The 23,251-nt window shown below is 45.2% G+C and overlaps 1 protein-coding gene across 1 annotated transcript in view; it reads left to right on the forward strand.

Moving 5' to 3' along the window:
* The first annotated feature begins 515 nt into the window (after positions 1–515).
* The window catches only part of LOC129891864 (G-type lectin S-receptor-like serine/threonine-protein kinase SD2-5), a 138,611-nt gene continuing 115,875 nt past the window's right edge, over positions 516–23,251 (forward strand). Inside the window, exon 1 of the mRNA XM_055967339.1 lies at positions 516–529. Within this exon, the coding sequence (XP_055823314.1) occupies positions 516–529 (14 nt within the window). The remainder of the gene's footprint in view (positions 530–23,251) is intronic.

Here is a 23,251-nt window from a genome sequence, read left to right on the forward strand (position 1 = left end):
CACGGATATTTTAGATACCGTGGGTATGGGTCAAATTTTCTTGGATTCTTGCATAGTAGCATCTGTAACAACCTGGAAAGTGACTCCACTAGCCCCGACGACGCTTTAGAGGGGTATAGGAGCATTTTATTGACGACGCAATAGAAATGAGGCGATTTTGCCAGTTTTTCGTATGTGTTAGCCCACGGATTGTTTAGGTGCCGGGGGTGCGGGTCGAACTTTCTTGATTTCTTCCATAGTAGCATCCGTAACGACCTTGAGAACGACTCCAGTAGCCCCAACGGTGCTTTAGAGGGGTTTAGGATCATTTTATTTGCAACGCAATAGGAATTACGCGATTTTGCCAGTTTTTCGTGTGTGTTAGCCCACGAATTTTTTAGGTGTCGGGGGTCCGAGTCAATATTTCTTGTATTCTTCCATAGTAGCGTCCGTAACAATCTGGGGAACGACTCCAGTAGCCCCGACGATGCTTTAGAGGGGTTTAGGAGCATTTTATTGGCGGCGCAATAGGAATTATGCGATTTTACCAGTATTTCTTATGTGTGAGCCCGTAGAATTTTTAGGTGAAGGGGGTCCGTGTCAAATTTCCTTGAATTCTTCCATAGTAGCATCCGTAACGACCTGGGAATGACTCCAGTATCCCCGGCGGAGCTTTAGAGGGGTTTAGGAGCATTTTATTGGCGGCACAATAGGAATTAAGCAATTTTGCCACTTTTTCGTATGTATTAGCCCACAGATATTTTAGGTGCTGGGGGTCCAGGTCAAATTTTCTTGGATGTTTCAATAGTAGCGTCCGTAATGACCTAGGGAACGACTCCAGTATCCTTGACGACGCTTTAGAGGGGTTTATGAGTATTTTATTGGTGATGCAATAGAAATTAGGCGATTTTGCCAGTTTTTCATGTGTGTTAGTCTAGGGATTTTTTAGGTGCCGGGGGTGCGGATCAAATTTTCTTGATTTCTTCCATAGTAGCGTCCGTAACGACCTAGAGAACGACTCCAGTAGCCCCAACGGTGCTATAGAGGGGTTTAAGAGCATTTTATTGGCGACGCAATAGGAATTAGGATATTTTGCCAGTTTTTCGTGTGTGTTAGCCCACAGATGTTTTAGGTGCCGGGGGTCCGGGAAACGTTTCTTGTATTCTTCCATAGTAGCGTCCGTAACGACCTGGGGAATGACTCTAGTAGCCCCGACGGCACTTTAGAGGGGTATAGGAGTATTTTATTAGAGATGCAATAGGAATTAGGCGATTTTGCTAGTTTTTCGTGTGTGTTAGCCCACGGATTTTTTAGGTGCCTGGGGTCCGGGTCGAATTTTCTTGGATTCTTCCATAGTAGCGTCCGTAACGAGCTGGGGAATGACTCCAGTAGCCCCGGCGGTGCTTTAGAGGGGTTTAGGATCATTTTATTAGAGACACAATAGTAATTAGATAATTTTTCCAGTTTTTCGTGTGTGTTAGCCACAGATCTTTTACGTGCCAGGGGTCCATGTCGAATTTTCTTGGATTCTTCAATAGTAGCGCCCGTAACGACCTAGGGAAAGACTCCAGTAGCCCCGGTGGTGCTATAGATGGATTTAGGAGCATTTTATTGGCGATGCAATGGGAATTAGGCGATTTTGCCAGTTTTTCGTGTGTGTTAGCCCACTGAATTTTAAGGTGCCAGGGGTCTGGGTCGAATTTTCTTGATTTCTTCCAAAGTAGCGTCCGTAACGACTTGGGGAACGACTACAGTATCCCCGGCAGTGAAATAGAAGGGGTTAGGAGTATTTTTATTGGGTGATTTTGCCAGTTTTTCATATATGTTAGCCTACAGAATTTTTAGGTACCGGGGGTTCGGGTCGAATTTTCTTGATTTCTTCCATAGTAGCGTCCGTTGCGACCTGGAGAACGACTCCAATAGCTCCGGCGGCGCTTTAGAGGGGTTTAGGATCATTTTATTGGCGACGAAATAGGAATTAGGCGATTTTGCCAGTATTTCTTGTGTGTTAGCCCACAGATTTTTTAGGTGAAGGGGGTCCGGGTCAAATTTTCTTGAATTCTTCCACAGTAACATCCGTAACGACTTGGGGAACAACTCCAGTAGCCCCGACGGCGCTTTAGAGGGGTTTAGGAGCATTTTATTGGTAGCGCAATAGGAATTAAGTAATTTTGCCACTTTTTTGTGTGTGTTAGCCTACGAAAATTTTAGGTGCCGGGGGTCCGGGTCAAAATTTCTTGGATTCTTCCATAGTAGCCTTCGTAACGACCTGGGGAATGACTCTAGTAGCCCCAGAGGTGCTATAGAGGGATTTAGGAGCATTTTATTGGCGATGCAATGGGAATTAGGCAATTTTGCCAGTTTTTCGTGTGTGTTAGCCCACTGAATTTTAAGGTGCCAGGAGTCTGGGTCGAATTTTCTTGATTTCTTCCAAAGTAGCATCCGTAACGACCTAGGGAACGACTACAGTAGCCTCGGCGGTGAAATAGAGGGGGTTAGGAGTATTTTATTGGCGACGCAATAGGAATTAGGCAATTTTGCTAGTTTTTTGTGTTTGTTAGCCGATAGAATTTTTAGGTACCGGGGATCCGAGTCAAATTTTCTTGATTTATTTTATAGTAGAGTCCATTACGACCTGGAGAATGACTCCAATAGGTCCGGCGGTGCTTTAGAGGGGTTTAGGAGTCTTTTATTTCCGACGCAATAGGAATTACGCGAATTTGCCAGTTTTTCGTGTGTCTTAGCCCACGGATATTTTAGGTGTCGGGGGTCCGAGTCAAAATTTCTTGTATTCTTCCATAGTAGCGTCCGTAACGATCTGGGGAACGACTCCAGTAGCCCCGGCGATGCTATAGAGGGGTTTAGGAGCATTTTATTGGTGATGCAATATTAATTAGGTGATTTTACAATTATTTCTTGTGTGTTAGCCCATAGATTTTTTAGGTGAAGGGGGTCCGGGTCAAATTTCCTTGAAGTCTTCCATAGTAGCATCCGTAACGACCTGGGGAACAACTCTAGTAGCTCCAACGGTGGTTTAGAGGGGTTTAGGAGTATTTTATTGGCGGCGCAATAGGAATTAAGCAATTTTGCCACTTTTTCGTGTGTGTGCACCGCATTCACCGGTAAATTTCCCTCTACGGGGCGGGGTGTGGAAAGCAGTATAAGTTAGTTGACTTCTCGACCAAAGGTGGTCTAGCTCAACCTCCAAGTAGGAATAGATTCTATGAGTCGTGATCCAGTTAAGATAGAGGGTATTTCTAGCATTGAAAATCCCTATTCTTATTGAATAGTTCAAATAACTAGTTGAACATACCTATTCTTTTCAAGAATAGCCTCCCCTTATCGAAAAAAAGGGCCCGAAGGAGAGAGGACTGGCCATCCTTCTTATCCCCCTAAGGAAGTAGAGCGCGGTGAAAGAATTCCGTCGTTCAGTCGAAGGGGACAGGTTAGCAGCTTTAGGATAACCCAAACAGTGAAAGAGAAGTAGGGTTCAGGCCAATCGATCCTATTTTGATTATACGGCTGGGTTCTAATTCAAAAAAGGGCATTTGAAAGCAGAACGCCCACGGATATTTTAGGTGCCGGGGGTCCGGGTCAAATTTTCTTGGATTCTTCCATAGTAGCTTCCGTAACGACCTAGGGAATGACTCTAGTAGCCCCAGAGACGCTATAGAGGGGTTTAGGATCATTTTATTGGCGGCGCATTAGGAATTACGCGATTTTGGCAGTTTTTCATGTGTGTTAGCCCACAAATTTATTTGGTGCCGGGGGTTCGGGTCGAATTTTCTGTTATTCTTCTATAGTAGCATCCGTAACGACCTGGGGAACGACTCCAGTAGCCCCAGCGGCGCTATATAGGGGTTTAGGAGCATTTTATTGGCGACGCAATAGGAATTAGGCGATTTTGCCAGTATTTCTTGTGTGTTAGCCACAGATTTTTTAGGTGCCGGGGGTCTGGGTCAAATTTTCTTGGATTTTTCCACAGTAGCATCCGTAACGACTTGGAGAATGACTCCAGTAGCCCCGGCGGTGCGTTAGAGGGGTTTAGGAGCATTTTATTAGCAGCGCAATAGGAATTAAGTAATTTTACCACTTTTTCGTATGTGTTAGCCCACGAATATTTTAGGTGCCGGGGGTCCGGGTCAAATTTTCTTGGATTCTTCCGTAGTAGCATTCGTAACGACCTGGGGAATGACTCCAGTAGCCCCGGAGGTGATATAGAGGGATTTAGAAGCATTTTATTGGCGACGCAATAGGAATTAGGGGATTTTGCTAGTTTTTCGTATGTGTTAGCCCACAGAGTTTTTAGGTGCCGGGGGTCTGGGTCAAAGATTCTTGTATTTTTCCATAGTAGCGTCCGTAACGACCTGGGGAACGACTCTAGTAGCCCCGACGGTGCTTTAGAGGGGTTTAGGAGCATTTTATTGGCGGCGCAATAGGAATTAAGTAATTTTTCTAGTTTTTCGTATGTGTTAACCCACAGATTTTTTAGGTGCCGGGGATCCGGGAAAAATATTTCTTGGATTCTTCCATAGTAGCGTCCGTAATGACCTAGAGAACGACTCCAGTAGCCCCGACAGTGCTATAGAGGGGTTTAGGAGCATTTTATTGGCGACGCAATAGGAATTAGGAGATTTTGCCAATTTTTTGTGCGTGAGCCCACGAATTTTTTAGGTTCCGGGGATGCGGGTTGAATTTTCTTGATTTCTTCCATAGTAGCGTCCGTAACGACCTAGAGAACGACTCTAGTAGCCCCGACGGTGCTATAGAGGGGTTTAGGAGCATTTTATTGGCGACGCAATAGGAATTAGGAGATTTTGCCTGTTTTTCGTGTGTGTTAGCCCACGGATTTTTTAGGTGCTGGGGGTCCGGGTCAAATATTCTTAGATTCTTCCATAGTAGCGTCCATAACGACTTGAGGAACGACTCTAGTAACCCCGGCGGCAATTTAGAGGGGTATAGGAGCATTTTATTGGAGACACAATAGGAATTAGGTAATTTTTCTAGTTTTTCATGTGTGTTAGCCCACAGATTGTTTACGTTCCAGGGGTCCGTGTCGAGTTTTCTTTGATTCTTCCGTAGTAGCACCCGTATCGATCTGGGGAAAGACTCCAGTAGCCCCGGAGGTGCTATAGAGGGGTTTAGGAGCATTCTAATGGCGATGCAATGGGAATTAGGCGATTTTGCCAGTTTTTCTTGTGTGTTAGCCTACTGAATTTTTAGGTGCCAGGGGTCTGGGTCAAATTTTCTTGATTTCTTCTATAGTAGCGTTCGTAATGACCTGGGAACGACTACAATAGCCCCGGCGGTGCAATAGAGGGGGTTAGGAGTATTTTATTGGCATCGCAATAGGAATTACGCAATTTTGCCAGTTTTTCGTGTGTGTTAGCCGACAGAACTTTTAGGTACCGGAGGTCCGGGTCGAATTTTCTTGATTTCTTCCATAGTAGCATCCGTTACGACTTGTAGAACGACTCTAGTAGCCCCGGCGGTGCTTTATAGGGGTTTAGGATCATTTTATTTGCGACGCAATAGGAATTACGCGATTTTGCCAGTTTTTTGTGTCTGTTAGCCCACGGATTTTTTAGGTGTCGGGGGTCTGAGTCAACATTTCTTGTATTCTTCCATAGTAATGTCCGTAATGATATGAGGAACGACTCCAGTAGCCTCGGCGGCGCAATAGAGGGGTTTAGGAGCATTGTATTGGCGACGCAATATTAATTAGGTGATTTTACCAGTATTTCTTGTGTGTTAGCCCATAGATTTTGTAGTTTAAGGGGGTCCGGGTCAAATTTCCTTGAATTCTTCCATAGTAGCATCCGTAAAGACCTGGGAACGACTCCAGTAGCCCCGACGGAGCTTTAGAGGGGTTTAGGAGCATTTTATTGGCGGCGCAATAGCAATTAAGCAATTTTGCCACTTTTTCGTGTGTGTTAGCCCACAGATATTTTAGGTGCCGGGGGTCTGGCTCAAATTTTCTTGGATTCTTACATAGTAGAGTCCGTAACGACTAGGAGAACGACTCCAGTAGCCCCGACGGTGCTTTAGAGGGGTATAGGAGTATTTTATTGGAGACACAATAGGAATTAGGCGATTTTGCCTGTTTTTCGTGTGTGTTAGCCCACGGATTTTTTAGGTGCCGGGGGTCTGGGTCGAATTTTCTTGGATTCTTCCATAGTAGCGTCCGTAACGACCTGAGGAATGACTCCAGTAGCCCCAGTGGTGCTATAGAGGGATTTAGGAGCATTTTATTGGCGATGTAATAGGAATTAGGCAATTTTGCCAGTTTTTCGTGTGTGTTAACCCATAGATTTTTTATGTGCCGGGGGTTCGGGTTAAAATTTCTTGGATTCTTCCATAGTAGCGTCCATAACGACCTAGGGAAAGACTCCAGTAGCCCCGGCGGTGCTATAGAGGGGTTTAGGAGCATTTTATTAGCGACGCAATGGGAATTAGGGTATTTTGCCAGTTTTTCGTGTGTGTTAGCCCACTGAATTTTTAGATGCCGGGGGTGTGGGTCGAATTTTCTTGATTTCTTCCATAGTTGCGTCCGTAACGACTTGGGGAATGACTCCAGTAGCCCCAGCGGCGCTTTAGAGGGGTTTAGGATCATTTTATTTGCGACACAATAGGAAATAGGCGATTTTGCCAGTTTTTCGTGTGTGTTAGCCCACGGATTTTTTTGGTGCCAAGGGTCCGAGTCAAATTTTCTGTTATTCTTCCATAGTAGCATCCGTAACGACCTCGGAAACGACTCTAGTAGCCCCGGCGGCACTATAGACGGGTTTAGGAGCATTTTATTGGCGACGCAATAGGAATTAGGCGATTTTGCTAGTTTTTCGTATGTGTTAACCCACGAATTTTTAGGTGCCAGGGGTCTGGGTCGATTTTTCTTGATTTCCTCCATAGTGGCGTCCGTAACGACCTGGGGAACGACTCCAGTAGCCCCGGCGGTGCAATAGAGGGGTTTAGGAGCATTTTTATTGGGTGATTTTGCTAGTTTTTCGTATATGTTAGCCTACAGAATTTTTAGGTACTGGGGGTTCGGGTCGAATTTTCTTGATTTCTTCCATAGTAGAGTCCGTTGCGACCTGGAGAACGACTCCAGAAGCTCCGGTGGCGCTTTAGAAGGGTTTAGGATCATTTTATTGGCGACGCGATAGGAATTAGGGGATTTTGCCAGTATTCTCTTGTGTGTTAGCCCACAGATTTTTTAGGTCAAGGGGGTTCGGGTAAAAGTTTCTTGAATTATTCCATAGTAGCATCCGTAAAGACCTGAGGAACGACTTCAGTAGCCTCGACGGCACTTTAGAGGGGTTTAGGAGCATTTTATTGGCGGTACAATAGGAATTAAGCAATTTTTCCTGTTTTTGGTGTGTGTTAGCCCACGGATATTTTAGGTGCCGGGGGTCCAGGTCAAATTTTCTTGGATTCTTCTATAGTAGCGTCCGTAACGACCTGTGGAATGACTCCAGTAGCCCCGGAGGTGCTACAGAGAGGTTTAGGAGCATTTTATTGGCGATGCAATAGGAATTAAGGGATCTTGCTAGTTTTTCGTGTGTTAGCCCATAGATGTTTTAGGCGCGGGGGGTCTGGGTCAAATTTTCTTGGATGTTTCCATAGTAGCATCTGTAACGACCTGGGTAATGACTCTAGTAGCCCTAGTGGCGCTTTAGAGGGGTTTGGGGGCATTTCATTTGCGACACAATAGGAATTAAGTAATTTTGCCACTTTTTCGTGTGTGTTAGCCCACGGATATTTTAGGTGCCGGGGGTCCGGGTCACATTTTTTTAGATTCTTCCATATTAGCATCTGTAACGACCTAGGGAATTACTCCAGTAGCCCCGGAGTTGCTATAGAGGGGTTTAGGAGCATTTTATTGGCGACGCAATAGGAATTAGGGGATTTTGCTAGTTTTTCGTGTGTGTTAGCCCACATAATTTTTAGGTGCCAGAGGTCTGGGTCAAAATTTCTTGGTTTTTTCCATAGTAGCGTCCGCAACGACCTGGGGAACGACTACAGTAGCCTCGACGGCGCTTTAGAGGGGCTTAGGAGCATTTTATATGCGACGCAGTAGGAATTAGGCGATTTTGCTAGTTTTTCGTGTGTGTTAGCCCACAGATTTTTAGGTGCCGGGGGTTCTGGGTCGAATTTTCTTGGCTTCTTCCATATTAGCGTCCGTTACTCCATGGAGAACGACTCTAGTAGCCCCGGCGGCGCTTTAGAGGGGTTTAGGATCATTTTATTTGTGGCGCAATAGGAATTAGGTGATTTTGCCAGTGTTCGTGTGTGTTAGCCCACAGATTTTTTAGGTACCGGGGGTCCGAGTCGAATGTTATTGTATTCTTCCTTAGTAGTGTCCGTAACGACCTGGGGAATGACTCCAGTAACCCCGGCGGTGCTATAGAGGGGTTTAGGAGCATTTTATCGGCGACGCAATAGGAATTAGGCGATTTTGCCAGTATTTCTTTTGTGTTAGCCCACGGATATTTTAGGTACCGGGGGTCCGGGTCAAATTTTCTTGGATTCTTCCATAGTAGCATCCGTAACGACCTGAGGAATGACTCCAGTAGCCCCGGAGGTGCTATAGAGGGGTTTAGGAGCATTTTATTGGCGACATAATAGGAATTAGAGGATTTTGCCAGTTTTTTCGTGTGTGTTAACCCTCGGATTTTTTAGGTGCCAGGGTTTTGGGTCAAATTTTCTTGGATTCTTCCATTGTAGCGTTCGTAACGACCTAGGGAAAGACTCCAGTAGCCCCAGTGGCACTTTAGAGAGGTTCAGGAGCATTTTATTGGCAACGCAATAGGAATTAGGCGATTTTGCCAGTTTTTTGTGTGTGTTAACCCATAAATTTTTAGGTGTCGGGGGTATGGGTCGAATTTTCTTGATTTCTTCCACAGTAGCGTCCGTAACGACCTGGGGAACGATTCTAGTAGCCGCGGCGGTGCAATAGAGGGATTTAGGAGCATTTTATTAGCAACGCAATAGGAAACAGGCAATTTTGCCTTTTTTCGTGTGTGTTAGCACACAGAATTTTTAGGTACCGCAGGTACGGGTCGAGTTTTCTTGATTTCTTCAATAGTAGCATCTGTCACGACTTGTACACGACTACAGTAGCCTCGACGGCGCTTTAGAGGGGCTTAGGAGCATTTTATATGCGACGCAGTAGGAATTATGCGATTTTGCTAGTTTTTCGTATGTGTTAGCCCACGGATTTTTAGGTGCCGGGGGTCCGGGTCGAATTTTCTTGGATTCTTCCATATTAACATCCGTTACGCCATGGAGAACGACTCCAGTAGCCCCGGCGACGCTTTAGAGGGGTTAAGGATTATTTTATTTGCGATGCAATAGGAATTAGACAATTTTGCTAATTTTTCGTGTGTGTTAGCCCACGGATTTTTTAGATACCGGGGGTACGAGTCGAATATTCTTGTATTTTTCCATAGTAGTGTCTGTAATGACCTGATGAACGACTCCAGTAGCCCCGACGGTGCTATAGAGGGGTTTAGGAGCATTTTATTGGCGACGCAATAGGAATTAGGCGATTTTGCCAATATTTCTTGTGTGTTAGCCCACAGATTTTTTATGTAAAGAGGGTCCAGGTCATATTTTCTTGAATTCTTCAATAGTAGCATTCGTAACGACTTGAGGAACGACTCTAGTAGCCCCGACGGTGCTTTAGAGGGGTTTAGTAGCATTTTATTGGCGGCACAATAGGAATTAAGCAATTTTGCCACTTTTTCGTATGTATTAGCCCACAGATATTTTAGGTGCCGGGGGTCCAGGTCATATTTTCTTGGATTCATCAATAGTAGTGTCCGTAACGACCTGGGGAATGACTCCAGTAGCCCCGGAGGTTCTATAGAGGGGTTTAGGAGCATTTTATTGGCGACGAAATAGGAATTAGGGGATTTTGCCAGTTTTTCGTGTGTGTTAGCCCACAGATCTTTTAGGCGCCGTGGGTCCGGGTCATATTTTCTTGGATTTTTCCATAGTAGCATCTGTAACGACCTTGGGAACGACTCCAATAGCGCCGGCGGAGCTTTAGAGGGGTTTAGGAGTATTTCATTTGCGGCGCAATAGGAATTAAGCAATTTTTGCCATTTTTTCGTATATGTTAGACCACGGATATTTTAGGTGCAGGGGGTCCGGGTCAAATTTTCTTGTATTCTTCCATAGTAGTGTCCGTAACGACCTGGGGAACGACTCCAGTAGCCCTAGCGGCGCTATAGAGGGGTTTAGGAGCATTTTATTGGCGACGCAATAGAAATTAGGCGATTTTGCCAGTATTTCTTGTGTGTTAGCCCACAGATTTTTTAGGTGAAGGGGGTCCGGGTCAAAATTTCTTGGATTTTCCTTTAGTAGCGTCCGTAACAACCTGGAGAATGACTATAGTATCTCCGGCAGCGCTTTAGAGGGGCTTAAGAGCATTATATTGGCGATGCAATAGGAATTAGGCGATTTTGCCAGTTTTTCGTGTGTGTTAGCACACGGATTTTTTAGGTGCTAGGGGTCTGGGTCGAATTTTATTCGATTCTTTTATAGTAGCATCCGTAACGACCTGGGGAACGACTCTAGTAGCCCCGGCGGTGCTATAGAGGTGTTTAGTAGCATTTTATTGGCGACGCAATAGGAATTACGTGATTTAGCCAGTTTTTCGTGTGTGTTAACCCTCAGATTTTTTAGGTGCCGGGGGTTCGGGTCAAATTTTCTTGGATTCTTCCATTGTAGCATCCTTAACATCCTAGGGACGACTCCAGTAGCCCCGGCGGCACTTTAGAGGGGTTCAGGAGCATTTTATTGGCGACGCAATAGGAATTAGGCGATTTTACTAGTTTTTTGTGTGTGTTAACCCGCGAATTTTTAGATGCCGAGGGTCTGGGTCGATTTTTCTTGATTTCTACCATACTAGCGTCCGTAACAACCTGGGTAATGACTCCAGTAGCCCCGGTGGTGCAATAGAGGGGTTTAGAGCATTTTATTGGCGACGCAATAGGAATTAGGCAATTTTGCCTGTTTTTCGTATGTGTTAGCCCACAGAATTTTTAGGTACCGGGGGTTCGGGTCGAATTTTCTTGATTTCTTCCAAAGTAGCATTCGTTACGACCTGGAGAACGACTCCAGTAGCTCCGACGGTGCTTTAGAGGGGTTTAGGATCATTTTATTTGCGATGCAATAGAATTAGGCGATTTTGCCAGTTTTTCGTGTGTGTTAGCCCACGGATTTTTTAAGTGAAGGGGGGTACGGGTCAAATTTTCTTGAATTCTTCCATAATAGCATCCGTAACGACCTGAGAAACGACTCCAGTAGCCCCGGCGGCGCTTTAGAGGGGTTTAGGAGCATTTTATTAGCGACACAATAGGAATTAAGCAATTTTGCCACTTTTTCATTTGTGTTAGCCCACGGATATTTTAGGTGCTGGGGGTCCGGGTCAAATTTTCTTGGATTCTTCCATAGTAGCGTCCGTAACGACCTGGGGAATGACTCCAGTAGCTCCGGAGGTGCTATAGAGGGGTTTAGGAGCATTTTATTAGCGACGCAATAGGAATTAGGGGATTTTGCCAGTTTTTCATGTGTGTTAGCCCACAGATTTTTTAGGCGCCGGGGGTCCGGGTCATAATTTCTTGGATTTTTCCATAGTAGCATTCGTAACGACCTTGGGAACGACTCTAGTAGCCCCGTCGGCGCTTTAGAGGGGTTTAGGAGCATTTCATTTGCGGCGCAATAGGAATTAAGCAATTTTGCCACTTTTTTGTGTGTGTTAGCCCATAGATATTTTAGGTGCCGGGGGTCCGGGTCAAATTTTCTTGGATTCTTCCATAGTAGCGTCCGTAACGATCTGGGGAATGACTCTAGTAGCCCCGAAGTTGCTATAGAGGGGTTTAGGAGCATTTTATTAGCGACGCAATAGGAATTAGGGGATTTTGCCAGTTTTTCGTGTGTGTTAGCCCATAGATTTTTTAGGTGCCGGGGGTCCGGGTCAAAATTTCTTGGATTTTTCCATAGTAGCGTCCGTAACGTCCTGGGGAACGACTACAGTAGCCCCGGCGGTGCTTTAGAGGGGCTTAGGATCATTTTATTGGCGATACAGTAGGAATTAAGAGATTTTGCTAGTTTTTCGTGTATGTTAGCCCACAGATATTTTAGGTGCTGGGGGTCCGTGTCGAATTTTCTTGGATTCTTCTATATTAACGTCTGTTACGACCTGGAGAATGACTCCAGTAGCCACGGCGATGCTTTAGAGAGGTTTAGGATCATTTTATTTGTGATGCAATAGGAATTAGGTCATTTTGCCAATTTTTCGTGTGTGTTAGCCCACAGATTTTTTTGGTTCCAGGGGTTCGGGTCGAATTGTTTGTTATTCTTCCATAGTAGCGTCCGTAACGACCTGGGGAACGACTCCAGTAGCCCCGGCGGCGCTATAGAGGGGTTTAGGAGCATTTTATTGGCAGCGCAATAGGAATTAAGTAATTTTGCCAGTATTTCTTGTGTGTTAGCCCACAGATTTTTTAGGTGAAGGGGGTCCAGGTCAAATTTTCTTGAATTCTTCCACAGTAGCATCCGTAACGACTTGGGGAACGACTCCAATAGCCCCGACGGTGCTTTAGAGGTGTTTAGGAGCATTTTATTGGCAGTGCAATGGGAATTAAGTAATTTTGCCATTTTTTCGTGTGTGTTAGCCTACGAATATTTTACGTGCCGGGGGTCCGAGTCAAAATTTCTTAGATTTTTCCATATTAGCCTTCGTAACGACCTAGGGAATGACTCCAGTAGCCCCGGAGGTGCTATAGAGGGATTTAGGAGCATTTTATTGGCGACGCAATGGGAATAAGGCAATTTTGCCAGTTTTTCATGTGTGTTAGCCCACTGAATTTTAAGGTGCCAGGGGTCTGGGGGTCGAATTTTCTTGATTTCTTCCAAAGTAGCATCTGTAACGACCTGGGGAACGACTACAGTATCCCCGGTGGTGAAATAAAGGGGGTTAGGAGTATTTTATTGGCGACGCAATAGGAATTAGGCAATTTTGCTAGTTTTTCGTGTGTGATAGCCGACAGAATTTTTAGGTACCGGGGGTCCGGGTCGAAATTTCTTGATTTATTTTATAGTAGAGTCCGTTACGACCTGGAGAACGACTCCAGTAGCTCCGGCGGCGCTTTAGAGGGGTTTAGGATCATTTTATTAGCGACACAATAGGAATTAGGCGATTTTGCTAATTTTTGGTGTGTGTTAGCCTACGAATTTTTTAGATGCCAGGGGTTCGAGTTGCATTTTCTTATATTTTTTCATAGTAGCATCTGTAATGACCTGGGGAATGACTCCAGTAGCCCCGGTGGTCCTATAGATGGTTTAGGAGCATTTTATTCGCGACGCAATAGGAATTAGGCGATTTTGCTAGTATTTCCTATGTGTTAGCCCACAGATTTTTTAGGTGAAGGGGGTCCGGGTCAAATTTTCTTAGATTGTTCCATAGTAGCGTCCGTAAAGATCTGGGGAATGAATCCAGTAGCCTCGGAGGTTCTATAGAGGGGTTTAGGAGCATTTTATTGGCAGCGCAATAGGAATTAGGAGATTTTACCAGTTTTTCATGTGTGTTAGCCCACAGATATTTTTGGTGCCGGGGGTTCGGATCAAATTTTCTTGGATTCTTCCATAGTAGCGCCCGTAACGACATAGGGAAAGACTCCAGTAGCCCCGGCGGTGCTATAGAGGGGTTTATGAGTATTTTATTGGCGACGCAATGGGAATTAGGCAATTTTGCCAGTTTTTCGTGTGTGTTAGCCCACTGAAATTTAAGGTACCTGGGGTCTGGGTCGAATTTTTTTAATTTCTTCCATAGTAGCGTCCGTAACGACCTAGGGAACGACTACAGTAGCCCCGGCGGTGCAATAGAGGGGGTTAGGAGTATTTTATTGGCGACGCAATAGGAATTAGGCAATTTTGCCTATTTTTCGTGTGTGTTAGCCGACAGAATTTTTAGGTACCGGGGGTCCGGGTCGAAGTTTCTTGATTTCTTCTATAGTAGCATTCGTTACGACCTGGAGAACGACTCCAGTAGCCCCGGTGGCGCTTTAGAGGGGTTTAGGAGTATTTTATTTCCAACGCAATAGGAATTACGCGATTTTGCCAGTTTTTCGTGTGTGTTAGCCCACGGATATTTTAGGTGCCTGGGGTCCGAGTCAAAATTTCTTGTATTCTTCCATAGTAGCGTCCGTAACGATCTGGGGAACGACTCCAGTAGCCCCGGGGGCGCTATAGAGGGGTTTAGGAGCATTTTATTGGCGACGCAATATTAATTAGGCGATTTTACCAGTATTTCTTGTGTGTTAGCCCATAGATTTTTTAGGTGAAAGGGGTCCGGGTCAAATTTCCTTGAATTCTTCCATAGTAGCATCCGTAACGACCTGGGGAACGACTTCAGTAGCCCCAACGGCGGTTTAGAGGGGTTTAGGAGCATTTTATTGGCGGCGCAATAGGAATTAAACAATTTTGCTACTTTTTCGTGTGTGCACCGCATTCACCGGTAAATTTCCCTCTACGGGGCGGGGTGTGGAAAGCACTATAAGTTAGTTGACTTCTCGACCAAAGGTGGTCTAGCTCAACCTCCAAGTAGGAATAGATTCTATGAGTCATGATCCAGTTAAGATAGAGGGCATCTCTAGATTCTATGAGTCATGATCCGGGTCAAAATTTCTTGGATTTTCCTTTAGTAGCGTCCGTAACAACCTGGAGAATGACTATAGTATCTCCGGCAGCGCTTTAGAGGGGCTTAAGAGCATTATATTGGCGATGCAATAGGAATTAGGCGATTTTGCCAGTTTTTCGTGTGTGTTAGCACACGGATTTTTTAGGTGCTAGGGGTCTGGGTCGAATTTTATTCGATTCTTTTATAGTAGCATCCGTAACGACCTGGGGAACGACTCTAGTAGCCCCGGCGGTGCTATAGAGGTGTTTAGTAGCATTTTATTGGCGACGCAATAGGAATTACGTGATTTAGCCAGTTTTTCGTGTGTGTTAACCCTCAGATTTTTTAGGTGCCGGGGGTTCGGGTCAAATTTTCTTGGATTCTTCCATTGTAGCATCCTTAACATCCTAGGGACGACTCCAGTAGCCCCGGCGGCACTTTAGAGGGGTTCAGGAGCATTTTATTGGCGACGCAATAGAAATTAGGCGATTTTACTAGTTTTTTGTGTGTGTTAACCCGCGAATTTTTAGATGCCGAGGGTCTGGGTCGATTTTTCTTGATTTCTACCATACTAGCGTCCGTAACAACCTGGGTAATGACTCCAGTAGCCCCGGTGGTGCAATAGAGGGGTTTAGAGCATTTTATTGGCGACGCAATAGGAATTAGGCAATTTTGCCTGTTTTTCGTATGTGTTAGCCCACAGAATTTTTAGGTACCGGGGGTTCGGGTCGAATTTTCTTGATTTCTTCCAAAGTAGCATTCGTTACGACCTGGAGAACGACTCCAGTAGCTCCGACGGTGCTTTAGAGGGGTTTAGGATCATTTTATTTGCGATGCAATAGAATTAGGCGATTTTGCCAGTTTTTCGTGTGTGTTAGCCCACGGATTTTTTAAGTGAAGGGGGTACGGGTCAAATTTTCTTGAATTCTTCCATAATAGCATCCGTAACGACCTGAGAAACGACTCCAGTAGCCCCGGCGGCGCTTTAGAGGGGTTTAGGAGCATTTTATTAGCGACACAATAGGAATTAAGCAATGTTGCCACTTTTTCATTTGTGTTAGCCCACGGATATTTTAGGTGCTGGGGGTCCGGGTCAAATTTTCTTGGATTCTTCCATAGTAGCGTCCGTAACGACCTGGGGAATGACTCCAGTAGCTCCGGAGGTGCTATAGAGGGGTTTAGGAGCATTTTATTAGCGACGCAATAGAAATTAGGGGATTTTGCCAGTTTTTCATGTGTGTTAGCCCACAGATCTTTTAGGCGCCGGGGGTCCGGGTCATAATTTCTTGGATTTTTCCATAGTAGCATTCGTAACGACCTTGGGAACGACTCTAGTAGCCCCGACGGCGCTTTAGAGGGGTTTAGGAGCATTTCATTTGCGGCGCAATAGGAATTAAGCAATTTTGCCACTTTTTTGTGTGTGTTAGACCACGGATATTTTAGGTGCCGGGGGTCCGGGTCAAATTTTCTTGGATTCTTCCATAGTAGCGTCCGTAACGATCTGGGGAATGACTCTAGTAGCCCCGAAGTTGCTATAGAGGGGTTTAGGAGCATTTTATTAGCGACGCAATAGGAATTAGGGGATTTTGCCAGTTTTTCGTGTGTGTTAGCCCATAGATTTTTTAGGTGCCGGGGGTCCGGGTCAAAATTTCTTGGATTTTTCCATAGTAGCGTCCGTAACGTCCTGGGGAACGACTACAGTAGCCCCGGCGGTGCTTTAGAGGGGCTTAGGATCATTTTATTGGCGATACAGTAGGAATTAAGAGATTTTGCTAGTTTTTCGTGTATGTTAGCCCACAGATATTTTAGGTGCTGGGGGTCCGTGTCGAATTTTCTTGGATTCTTCTATATTAACGTCTGTTACGACCTGGAGAATGACTCCAGTAGCCACGGAGATGCTTTAGAGAGGTTTAGGATCATTTTATTTGTGATGCAATAGGAATTAGGTCATTTTGCCAATTTTTCGTGTGTGTTAGCCCACAGATTTTTTTGGTTCCAGGGGTTCGGGTCGAATTGTTTGTTATTCTTCCATAGTAGCGTCCGTAACGACCTGGGGAACGACTCCAGTAGCCCCGGCGGCGCTATAGAGGGGTTTAGGAGCATTTTATTGGCAGCGCAATAGGAATTAAGTAATTTTGCCAGTATTTCTTGTGTGTTAGCCCACAGATTTTTTAGGTGAAGGGGGTCCAGGTCAAATTTTCTTGAATTCTTCCACAGTAGCATCCGTAACGACTTGGGGAACGACTCCAATAGCCCCGACGGTGCTTTAGAGGTGTTTAGGAGCATTTTATTGGCAGTGCAATGGGAATTAAGTAATTTTGCCATTTTTTCGTGTGTGTTAGCCTACGAATATTTTACGTGCCGGGGGTCCGGGTCAAAATTTCTTAGATTTTTCCATATTAGCCTTCGTAACGACCTAGGGAATGACTCCAGTAGCCCCGGAGGTGCTATAGAGGGATTTAGGAGCATTTTATTGGCGACGCAATGGGAATAAGGCAATTTTGCCAGTTTTTCATGTGTGTTAGCCCACTGAATTTTAAGGTGCCAGGGGTCTGGGGGTCGAATTTTCTTGATTTCTTCCAAAGTAGCATCTGTAACGACCTGGGGAACGACTACAGTATCCCCGGTGGTGAAATAAAGGGGGTTAGGAGTATTTTATTGGCGACGCAATAGGAATTAGGCAATTTTGCTAGTTTTTCGTGTGTGATAGCCGACAGAATTTTTAGGTACCGGGGGTCCGGGTCGAAATTTCTTGATTTATTTTATAGTAGAGTCCGTTACGACCTGGAGAACGACTCCAGTAGCTCCGGCGGCGCTTTAGAGGGGTTTAGGATCATTTTATTAGCGACACAATAGGAATTAGGCGATTTTGCTAATTTTTGGTGTGTGTTAGCCTACGAATTTTTTAGATGCCAGGGGTTCGAGTTGCATTTTCTTATATTTTTTCATAGTAGCATCTGTAATGACCTGGGGAATGACTCCAGTAGCCCCGGTGGTCCTATAGATGGTTTAGGAGCATTTTATTCGCGACGCAATAGGAATTAGGCGATTTTGCTAGTATTTCCTATGTGTTAGCCCACAGATTTTTTAGGTGAAGGGGGTCCGGGTCAAATTTTCTTAGATTGTTCCATAGTAGCGTCCGTAAAGATCTGGGGAATGAATCCAGTAGCCTCGGAGGTTCTATAGAGGGGTTTAGGAGCATTTTATTGGCAGCGCAATAGGAATTAGGAGATTTTACCAGTTTTTCATGTGTGTTAGCCCACAGATATTTTTGGTGCCGGGGGTTCGGATCAAATTTTCTTGGATTCTTCCATAGTAGCGCCCGTAACGACATAGGGAAAGACTCCAGTAGCCCCGGCGGTGCTATAGAGGGGTTTATGAGTATTTTATTGGCGACGCAATGGGAATTAGGCAATTTTGCCAGTTTTTCGTGTGTGTTAGCCCACTGAAATTTAAGGTACCTGGGGTCTGGGTCGAATTTTTTTAATTTCTTCCATAGTAGCGTCCGTAACGACCTAGGGAACGACTACAGTAGCCCCGGCGGTGCAATAGAGGGGGTTAGGAGTATTTTATTGGCGACGCAATAGGAATTAGGCAATTTTGCTAATTTTTCGTGTGTGTTAGCCGACAGAATTTTTAGGTACCGGGGGTCCGGGTCGAAGTTTCTTGATTTCTTCTATAGTAGCATTCGTTACGACCTGGAGAACGACTCCAGTAGCCCCGGGTGGCGCTTTAGAGGGGTTTAGGATTATTTTATTTCCAACGCAATAGGAATTAGGCGATTTTGCCAGTTTTTCGTGTGTGTTAGCCCACGGATATTTTAGGTGCCGGGGATCCGAGTCAAAATTTCTTGTATTCTTCCATAGTAGCGTCCGTAACGATCTGGGGAACGACTCCAGTAGCCCCGACGGTGCTATAGAGGGGTTTAGGAGCATTTTATTGGCGACGCAATATTAATTAGGCGATTTTACCAGTATTTCTTGTGTGTTAGCCCATAGATTTTTTAGGTGAAAGGGGTCCGGGTCAAATTTCCTTGAATTCTTCCATAGTAGCATCCGTAACGACCTGGGGAACGACTTCAGTAGCCCCAACGGCGGTTTAGAGGGGTTTAGGAGCATTTTATTGGCGGCGCAATAGGAATTAAACAATTTTGCTACTTTTTCGTGTGTGCACCGCATTCACCGGTAAATTTCCCTCTACGGGGCGGGGTGTGGAAAGCACTATAAGTTAGTTGACTTCTCGACCAAAGGTGGTCTAGCTCAACCTCCAAGTAGGAATAGATTCTATGAGTCATGATCCAGTTAAGATAGAGGGCATCTCTAGCATTGAAAATCCCTATTCTTATTGAAAAGTTCAAATAACTAGTTGAACATACCTATTCTTTTCAAGAATAGCCCCTCTTATCGAAAAGAAGGGCCCGAAGGAGAGAGGACTGGCCATCCTTCTCATCCCCCCTAAGGAAGTAGAGCACGGTGAAAGAATTCCGTCGTTCAGTCGAAGGGGACAGGTTAGCAGCTTCAGGATAACCCGAGCAGTGAAAGAGAAGTAGGGTTCAGGCCAATCGATCCTATTTCGATTATACAACTGGGTTCTAAACCAAAAAAGGGCATTTGAAAGCAGAACGCCCACGGATATTTTAAGTGCCGGGGGTCCGGGTCAAACTTTCTTGGATTCTTCCATAGTAGCGTCCGTAATGACCTAGGGAATGACTCCAGTAGCCCCGGAGATGCTATAGAGGGATTTAGGATCATTTTATTGGCAGTGCATTAGGAATTACGCGATTTTGCCAATTTTTTGTGTGTGTTAGCCCACAGATTTATTTGGTGCCGGGGGTTCGGGTCGAATTTTCTATTATTCTTCCATAGTAGCGTCCGTAACGACCTGGGGAACGACTCCAGTAGCCCCGGCGGCGCTATTGAGGGGTTTAGGAGCATTTTATTGGCAGCGCAATAGGAATTAAGTAATTTTGCCTATTTTTCGTGTGTGTTAGCCCACGAATATTTTAGGTGCCGGGGGTCCGGGTCAAATTTTCTTGGATTCTTCTATAGTAGCATTCGTAACGACCTGGGGAATGACTCCAGTAGCCCCGGAGGTGCTATAGAGGGATTTAGGAGCATTTTATTCGCGACGCAATAGGAATAAGGGAATTTTGCTAGTTTTTCGTGTGTGTTAGCCACATATTTTTTAGGTGCCGGGGATCCGGGTCAAATTTTCTTAGATTTTTCCATAGTAGCATCCGTAACGACCTGGGGACGACTTTAGTAGCCCCAGCGGTGCTTTAGAGTGGTTTAGGAGCATTTTATTGGCGGCGCAATAGGAATTAAGCAATTTTGCCAGTTTTTCGTGTGTGTTAGCCCATGAATTTTTTAGGTACCGGGGATGCGGGTAGAATTTTCTTGATTTCTTCCATATTAGCGTCCGTAACGACCTAGAGAACGGCTCCAGTAGCCCCGACGGTGCTATAGAGGGGTTTAAGAGCATTTTATTGGCGACGCAATAGGAATTAGGAGATTTTGCCTGTTTTTCGTGTGTTAGTCCCCGGATTTTTTAGGTACCGGGGGTCTGGGTCAAATGTTCTTGGATTCTTCCATAGTAGCATCCATAACGACTTGGGGAACGACTCTAGTAGCCCCGGCGGTGCTTTAGAGGGGTATAGGAGCATTTTATTGGAGACACAATAGGAATTAGGTAATTTTTCTAGTTTTTCGTGTGTGTTAGCCCACAGATTTTTTACGTGCCAGGGGTCCGTGTCGAGTTTTCTTGGATTCTTCCGTAGTAGCGCCCGTAACAATCTGGGGAAAGACTCCAATATCCCCGGCGGTGCTATAGAGGGGTTTAGGAGCATTTTAATGGCGACGCAATGGGAATTAGGCGATTTTGCCAGTTTTTATTGTGTGTTAGCCTACTGAATTTTTAGGTGCCAGGGGTCTGGGTCGAATTTTCTTGATTTCTTCCATAGTAGCGTCCGTAATGTCCTGGGAACGACTACAGTAGCCCCGGCGGTGCAATAGAGGGGGTTAGGTGTATTTTATTGGCGTCGCAATAGGTATTACGCAATTTTGCCATATTTTCGTGTGTGTTAGCCGACAGAATTTTTAGGTACCGGAGGTCTGGGTCAAATTTTCTTGATTTCTTCCATAGTAGCGTCCGTTACGACCTGTAGAACGACTCCAGTAGCCCCGGCGGTGCTTTAGAGGGGTTTAGGATCATTTTATTTGCGATGCAATAGGAATTACGCGATTTTGCCAGTTTTTCGTGTCTGTTAGCCCACGGATTTTTTAGGTAATGTCTGTAATGATATGAAGAACGACTCCAGTATCCTCGGCGGCGCTATAGAGGGGTTTAGGAGCATTGTATTGGTGACGCAATATTAATTAGGCGATTTTACCAGTATTTCTTGTGTGTTAGCCCATAGATTTTTTAGGTAAAGGGGGTCCGGGTCAAATTTCCTTGAATTCTTCCATAGCAGCATCCGTAACGACCTAGAGAACGACTCCAGTAGCCCCGACGGCGCTTTAGAGGGATTTAGGAGCTTTTTATTGGTGGCGCAATAGCAATTAAACAATTTTGCCACTTTTTCGTGTGTGTTAGCCCATGGATATTTTAGGTGCCGGGGGTCTGGGTCGAATTTTCTTGGATTCTTACATAGTAACGTCCGTAACGACCAGGAGATCAACTCCAGTAGCCCCGGCGGCGCTATAGAGGGATTTAGGAGCATTTTATTGGCGACGTAATAGGAATTAGGCGATTTTGCCGGTTTTTCGTGTGTTTTAACCCACAGATTTTTTATGTGCCGGGGGTTCGGGTCAAATTTTCTTGGATTCTTCCATAGTAGCGTCCGTAATGACCTAGGGAAAGAATCCTAGAATTTTGCCATTTTTCGTGTGTGTTAGCCCGCTGAATTTTTAGATGCCGGGGGTCTGGGTCGAATTTTCTTGATTTCTCCCAAAGTAGCGTTCGTAATAACCTGCGGAACGACTCCATTAGCCCCGGCGGTGCAATAGAGGGGTTTAGGAGCATTTTTATTGGGTGAGTTTGCCAGTTTTTCGTATATGTTAGCCTACAGAATTTTTAGGTACCGAGGGTTCGGGTCGAATTTTCTTGATTTCTTCCATAGTAGCGTCCGTTGCGACCTGGAGAACAACTCCAGTAGCCCCGGCGGTGCTTTAGAGGGGTTTAGGAGCATTTCATTTGCGTCGCAATAGGAATTAAGCAATTTTGCCACTTTTTTGTGTGTGTTAGCCCACGGATATTTTAGGTGCCGGGGGTCCGGGTCAAATTTTCTTGGATTCTTCTATAGTAGCATCCGTAACGACCTAGGAAATGACTCCAGTAGACCCGGCGGTGCTATAGAGGGGTTTAGGAGTATTTTATTGGCGACGCAATAGGAATTAGGCGATTTTGCCAGTATTTCTTGTGTGTTAGCCCACAGATTTTTTAGGTCAAGGGGGTTTGGGTCAAAGTTTCTTCAATTATTCCATAGTAGCATCCGTAACAACCTGAGGAATGACTCCAGTAGCCTCGGCGGCACTTTAGAGGGGTTTAAGAGCATTTTATTGGCGGTACAATAGGAATTAAGCAATTTTTCCAGTTTTTGGTGTGTGTTAGCCCACGGATATTTTAGGTGTCGGGGGTCCGAGTCAAATTTTCTTGGATTCTTCCATAGTAGCGTCCGTAACGACCTGGGGAATGACTCCAGTAGCCCCGTAGGTGCTATAGAGAGGTTTAGGAGCATTTTATTGGCGACGCAATAGGAATTAAGGGATCTTGCTAGTTTTTCGTGTGTGTTAGCCCACAAAGTTTTTAGGCGCGGGGGTCTGGGTCAAATTTTCTTGGATGTTTCCATAGTAGCATCCGTAACGACCTGGGTAATGACTCCAGTAGCCCCGGTGGCGCTTTAGAGGGGCTTAAGAGCATTTCATTTGTGACACAATAGGAATTAAGCAATTTTGCCACTTTTTTGTGTGTGTTAGCCCATAGTAGCATCCGTAACGACCTGGGGAATGACTACAGTTGCCCCGATGACGCTTTAGAGGGGCTTAGGAGCATTTTATATGCGATGCAGTAGGAATTAGGCGATTTTCCTAGTTTTTTGTGTGTGTTAGCCCACGGATTTTTTAGGTGCCGGGGGTCCGGGTCGAATTTTCTTGGATTCTTCCATATAAGCGTCCATTACAACATGGAGAACGACTCCAGTAGCCCCGGCGGCGCTTTAGAGGGGTTTAAGATCATTTTATTTGCGAATCAATAGGAATTAGGTGATTTTGCCAGTTTTCGTGTGTGTTAGCCCATAGACTTTTTAGGTACCGGGGTTCCGAGTCGAATTGTCTTGTATTCTTCCTTAGTAGTGTCCGTAACAACCTGGGGAATGACTCCAGTAGCCCCGGCGGCGCTATAGAGGGGTTTAGGAGCATTTTATTGGCGATGCAATAGGAATTAGGCTATTTTGCCAGTATTTCTTGTGTGTTAGCCCATAGATATTTTAGGTGCCAGGGGTCCGTGTCAAAGTTTCTTGGATTCTTCCATAGTACCATCCGTAACGACCTGGGGAATGACTCCAGTAGCCCCGGTGGCGCTTTAGAGGGG

Source organism: Solanum dulcamara, chromosome 6, assembly GCF_947179165.1.
Source record: "Solanum dulcamara chromosome 6, daSolDulc1.2, whole genome shotgun sequence".
Classification (NCBI taxonomy): domain Eukaryota; kingdom Viridiplantae; phylum Streptophyta; class Magnoliopsida; order Solanales; family Solanaceae; genus Solanum; species Solanum dulcamara.